General features: G+C 39.0%; 1 protein-coding gene across 1 annotated transcript; it reads right to left on the bottom strand.

Annotated features, from left to right (window-relative positions):
• Positions 1 to 1,075: 1,075 nt before the first annotated feature.
• Positions 1,076 to 5,694, bottom strand: LOC111374838 (chaperone protein ClpB1-like). Its single transcript, XM_022997579.1, has 7 exons — positions 5,496 to 5,694; positions 3,577 to 4,749; positions 3,096 to 3,277; positions 2,386 to 3,008; positions 2,006 to 2,285; positions 1,685 to 1,882; positions 1,076 to 1,595 (listed from the first exon to the last, which is right to left on the bottom strand). Exons 2-7 carry the CDS (start codon positions 4,727 to 4,729, stop codon positions 1,299 to 1,301), a joined length of 2,733 nt encoding a protein of 910 aa, XP_022853347.1. The 5' UTR covers positions 4,730 to 4,749; positions 5,496 to 5,694; the 3' UTR covers positions 1,076 to 1,298.
• Positions 5,695 to 5,914: the final 220 nt, after the last annotated feature.

Raw genomic sequence — 5,914 nt, 5'->3', positions numbered from 1 at the left:
GGTGGTCGGAAAAATTGAAGAGTTAACCCCCAAGTAGGGATCAAAACTATTTTCGTAACTTCCGCAAGGACCACAATACTTGACCGATGAGTGTAGTACTCATAGACAAGAGGATGATAGTCCTAGGGCAACTAAGAGCCTTTGACAACCATTTTTGTAGAAAAATATTTTGAATAGTGATTTTTAGGAGAATGTGTGGTTAAAACTAAAGAAATTTTTTTTTTTTTGATATATATGTAGAATATTTTATTATGTAAATATGTGGCTGAAAATGATTTTATAGCAAACAAAAAAAATAAATAAATTAATAGTTGTCAAATAGGCACTAAAATATTTGTGAAAGGCAGTTACGGTAAACAAATTGGTACAGAGAGTGAACCCTATCGGTGGATGTCATTAATATGATCATTGGCGGGTCGGTCATCCACTGGAAGAGATTCCACCACAAAACACAAGTAACACACCATCTGCCAACACTATCACCACAAATCACAAGACATTATAATACTCATTTTGAACTGCTCCACACCACCAAAAAGACGAGTAACATATTACGTTACCCATCTGAAACCACTTAAGCACAAGCAACAGGTTGTGTTTCTCATATGAAGCCACTCTACTCTTAACACCAATGTATGTCAGTCACCACCATCACAAAACAGAGATTAAACAAATTCACTTGTTGAAACACATAACAAAATGAAAATTGCACAAAATATTGGATGAATTACGCAAAGTCGTTTCAAGAATGGATTTAAATCCATTTTCATTACCGTTCGTCTTTCGCATTTGTTTTATCTATTTAAATATTTCGATATTAACACCTTTCACTTTGTTTAATGTAATTCAAAGAGCAACACCCTTCAGTCTCTAATTTTCGCTGATTGTTTATCACACCCAGAGAGACACAGGATTGCGTTTATCTGTAATTAAGAGAATGTCATGCAATTTTTTCCATATCCAGACCCGTTGAGACAATGGAAAACAGCTATTTACTTAAATTAACTATTTATTCAATAAATAGTGTGCGTCCAAGCTTAAAAAATAAGTGAAAAGTTGCTTATACACATGTTACTTCAGTAAAAAAAGGGATACAAATCTCTGTAAGTAAAAATTACTTAAAAGTACACACAGCATTTATATTGGTGTTCTTATTTCATGAAACATAAAGATTGGGTCAGAACCCCAACCAAGGCATTCCACATTTGGTCACCAAAGCAACCAGCACAAAGCTAGAAAATCACACGAAAAGAACTGTAATATACTTCCAAGTTTCCCAAGACGCAGTATTATACAATTTACTCGTACATTTCATCATCATCAACTATCTCCTCAATCTTCATCTTCTTTACTGCTTGAGCAGCATCACTTCTTGACCCATTCGGAATTTGAATCAATATATCAGATTTTTCACCCGTGGCTGCATTAACGAGTCCTCCATTCTTCTCCACCCGATATGTCAAACCTTTCCCATCTAGGGCTGCGTTGATATATACAGTTGAGTTCTCGTCAATCTCCTCCTTGATAAGCATTTTTGACAACTCGGTCACAACCCTCTTCTCCAACCATCTCCTTATAGGTCTCGCACCGTATACCTAATATTACAGGGAACACGAGATCAGTTTTTTCCTGCTAAAAGAATGCAAAAAGGGGTACGAGACACAAGAAGATATCTTATACTTACAGGATCATAACTCTCAGCTAAGATGACGTCCAATGCTGCTTCGGTTACACCCAAGGCAATTCCCCGTTCTGCTAAGCGACTTGCAACGTCTCTCAATTGAAGACGACATACCTTCCTCAGTTGCTCGTGAGAAAGAGGATCGAAAACCACAATCTCATCAAGCCGATTTAGCAACTCAGGTTTGAAATGCTTTCTCACCTGATAAAGACATGCAAAATCAGTAAAACCACCAAACTAGAGAGAATTTATCAGACTAACAATGCACGTATTAATTTATCAGCTATATCTGTACTTCATACGAGAGTGCAACGGTAATTTTACCTCTTGCATAACCAACTCACGAGCACTCTCCATGGTACACTTGCCCATTAATCCTCTTAAGAGAAATTCAGCACCAAGATTTGAGGTCATAATGATGACTGTATTTGTGAAGTCCACTGTACGGCCTTGGCCATCAGTCAACCTCCCATCGTCTAGCACTTGAAGCAAGGTATTAAACACAGTTGGGTGCGCTTTCTCCACCTCATCGAAAAGAATAACGCTATACGGTCGTCTTCTTACGGCCTCTGTCAGTTGCCCACCTTCCTCATGGCCAACATAACTGATAATTTATAACCACAGTAAGCAACCATTCGAGTGGTATGGCAAAAAATCTAAGAAAAAAATAAAAATAAAAATATTGAATAGAAAATCAAACATACCCTGGCGGAGCACCAATTAATCGGGCAACAGAGTGTTGCTCCATGTATTCAGACATGTCAATTCTGATCATCAGATTATCATCGTCAAATAGTTGCTCGGCAAGAGCCTTAGCAAGTTCAGTCTTGCCAACACCAGTCGGACCCAAGAAAAGAAATGAACCAGTTGGCTGTTGGGGCCTACCCAACCCAGCTCTAGATCTCAAAACAGCTTCGGCAACTGCTGCAACCGCTTGATCTTGTCCTACAACTCTTTTGTGCAGCCTATCAGTAAGACCTATTAATCTCTCCTTCTCATTCTGGCCAAGCCGTGTGACAGGTATACCAGTCCAACGACTCACAACTTCTGCAATTTGATCCGGTCCAACAGTTTCTGTGAGCATTCCATTCTCATTTCCACTTGACTCGAGCTTTGCAATAGCAGTTTCCACTTCCTGAATTGCTCCATATCTCAAATCAGCTGCTCTGGCAAGATCATATCTCCTTTCAGCTTCCTGCAAGGCATACAACAGCTCGTCCCTTTTTTGCTTGAGTCGCCGAAGCTCATCAATTCTCTCCTTCTCTTTCCTATATCTCATGATCAGTGGTTGCAGTTTATCTCTCAAATCATCAAGTTCCTTTCTCACCTGAAAATTTGTCAGACCTTGTAAGTCAAACATAATACCACATTTAGATAGCCACAATATCCAACAAGTATTATGCAAAATACTTACTTCAACCAGCCGAGCTTTGCTGGCTTTATCTTTTTCCTTCTCAAGAGCGTGGAGTTCGACCTCCAATTGAATCCTCTTCCTTTCTAGATTATCAATTTCTTCAGGTTGACTGTCGAGTTGAACTCTAACATTTGCACAAGCCTCATCTACAAGGTCAATTGCCTTATCAGGCAAATGTCTTCCTGCAATCAGATTTTCAATATTAGACTATTTTACCACTACGTAAACTAATTAGCATTAACTGTAAATAAATCAAAATTCGACAGATAAAACAAGGTCATCCGCCCCTCGAAATAAAACCCAAAAATCATCTGGTCTATGGGGTGGATGGAGAGGCCATGAAAGAAGAGTAATAGTCATCAGTCATGACACTCGACTGGTAGATTGGGGAGCGAGAGTGAAAACTGTCCTAAGGCTAATCCCTTTACTACTGCTTCAGCTGTTGTAATTGAGGCTCTTCGAGATGGGTTAGGGTGCATACCTGTAATGTATCTAGATGATAGCTGGGCTGCAACCACTAGAGCTCGATCCTGAATCTTAACACCATGATGCCCTTCATATTTTTCTTTCAGCCCTCTCAAAATGCTTATAGTATCAGCAACACTTGGCTCGGCCACATAAACCTGCTGGAAACGCCTCTCAAATGCAGCATCTTTCTCCACGTATTTCCTGTACTCCTCCAGAGTTGTAGCACCTATGCACCGCAGCTGACCTCTTGCAAGCATAGGCTTAAAGAGGTTAGCAGCATCCATTGATCCCTCAGTGCGCCCAGCACCTAACACCAGATGAATTTCATCTATAAATAAAATTACTTTCCCTTCAGCTTCTTCAACCTCCTTTAGTACAGCCTTCAACCTCTCTTCAAATTCTCCCCTATATTTTGCTCCAGCAATTAAAGCTCCCATGTCCAACGCTACAAGCCTCACATCAGCAAGATTGCTAGGGACATCGCCATTAACAATTCTTTGAGCCAATCCCTCTACCACTGCAGTTTTACCAACTCCGGGCTCTCCAATGAGGACGGGATTATTCTTAGTCCTTCTAGAGAGAATCCTAATAACTCTACGGATTTCTTCGTCTCTGCCAATTACGGGGTCAAGTTTTCCTGCCTGCTCAACAAGGTCACGCCCATAGGTCTTAAGAGCTTGGAACGACGAATCCCCAGAAGCACTCTCCACCTTCCTACCATCTTTGCCCCGCAACTTCTCAACTTCCGACTTCACCCTGGCTGTACTAATTCCTGCCTCTTTTAAGAAGGCTTGGATTTGAGAGTCCTCTAGAAGGCCTAAAATTAGTTGATCAACTGCCAAATGGGTGTCACCACGGGATTTCTGCAAGGATTGTGCTCTTCGAATTACTTTGATCAATGAAGTGCTTGCTGGAATTTCATCAGGGGGAGGTGTCTGCGAAGGCAGTTTCTTCAGAGCTTGCTTGATGACCCTCTCCACTGAATTTGCAGCCTCGTCACCACCACCAGCACTAGCAATTGCTTGTCGGAAAACACCATATGGATCAGATATCAAAACCGCAGCAAAGTGAATAGGGGTGAATTGAGCATGTCCATCATTCATGGCCAGTTCATGAGCACCAGCGAGGGCCTCGTTGGTCTTGTGTGTGAACTTGTCAGGATTCATAGCAAAAACTGTTTCCTAGACTGAGAAGAAAACAAAAAATCAAAGTCAAATTTTATAATCATTACGAAGGCAACCCAATAAAAATATATATCCTGTAAATCATTGAGAGAATGTCAAATTTAAAATGTTGCTTTCTCATTCTTCCCATCTTTTGAAAGGTTACATTTTTAAACGCAATAAATTCAAAAACTGGTGCAAAAGAGTGATCTTCCTATTTCCTTACATTGCTGAGAACCAAAATGCAACAACAAACAACCAATAAAGAAGAGTGGTTACAGACAAATTCAAAATCCAGCAATTTAGCCTAATATTCAGCTGCCACGATAAATTAGCTGTAAAAAGAAAATTTAATTTCGCATTCAAAACTTCGGAAATATTTATGCTTCGATTTACAGATGAACTTGGAACAGAGATTCAATACAGGTGTTAGGCGGAAATTGATTTAAAAAATTCTTCACAAGATTGACGTTTGCAAGCTCAAACAAACAATTCGACAGGTCTAACCTATTCGATCTGTGTTCCCAACCGTGGCAAATTAATGCAGAACAGAATTAAAAACACAAAAAATAGAAATATTGTAAAATCTAGCACTGCACTCAATAATCCTTCTTAATTTCTTCTACTTTCAGTCTAAAACCTTTAAAACATTAATAACCCAAATCAATAATAAAATCCGCTCGAAGAAATAAATGGATCATGCATGCGTATATATCCAACGAAATTATTCAACAATGCACAAAATCGCATAATAGAAAACTGGTCATACCTTTCTCTGGGACGGGTTGTTCAAAAACTGAGTATTGGGTTAGTGATGAAGAGTTTGATCCTCACAGATAGAGCGCTTATTCAGAATGATTTTACGCAGAAGATTGGCGAGCGAGAGCAGTCTATTTGTATGCATATAGAGAGATTTCTGGAATTTTGTAGTTGGCACTGGAAACTACTAGAGTTTTTTATTTGTTGGATCTATTTTTTATTATGTTATAAGATTTTTTGATATCTCTGGGGAGTATTTATTTGGAAATAAAAAAACCCTAAAGTAGGCTTTTGACTCGGTGCTGTCGTGGCAGCACCTTATTGACCTGTTTTTCCTTTCTTTTTTTTTTAATCTTTTAATGAAAATTCACAAAGTGTTATTTCTGTAAAATTTCTATTGATTTTTTCTGTACTTATAACATTGTTGTT

This window comes from Olea europaea, unplaced genomic scaffold (genome assembly GCF_002742605.1).
Source record: "Olea europaea var. sylvestris unplaced genomic scaffold, O_europaea_v1 scaffold1300, whole genome shotgun sequence".
Classification (NCBI taxonomy): domain Eukaryota; kingdom Viridiplantae; phylum Streptophyta; class Magnoliopsida; order Lamiales; family Oleaceae; genus Olea; species Olea europaea.
The sequence above is the reverse complement of the archived record's forward strand: the minus strand, read 5'-3'. Positions and strand labels throughout refer to the sequence as shown.

Coding starts and splice junctions, on each gene's coding strand:
- LOC111374838 (XM_022997579.1), bottom strand. CDS start 4,729: ATGAATCCTGACAAGTTCACACACAAGACCAACGAGGCCCTCGCTGGT. Junction 1,883..2,005: donor GTGAGTTGGTTATGCAAGAG/GTAAAATTACCG, acceptor TGTCTTTATCAG/GTGAGAAAGCATTTCAAACC. Junction 1,596..1,684: donor TAGCTGAGAGTTATGATCCT/GTAAGTATAAGA, acceptor CTGTAATATTAG/GTATACGGTGCGAGACCTAT.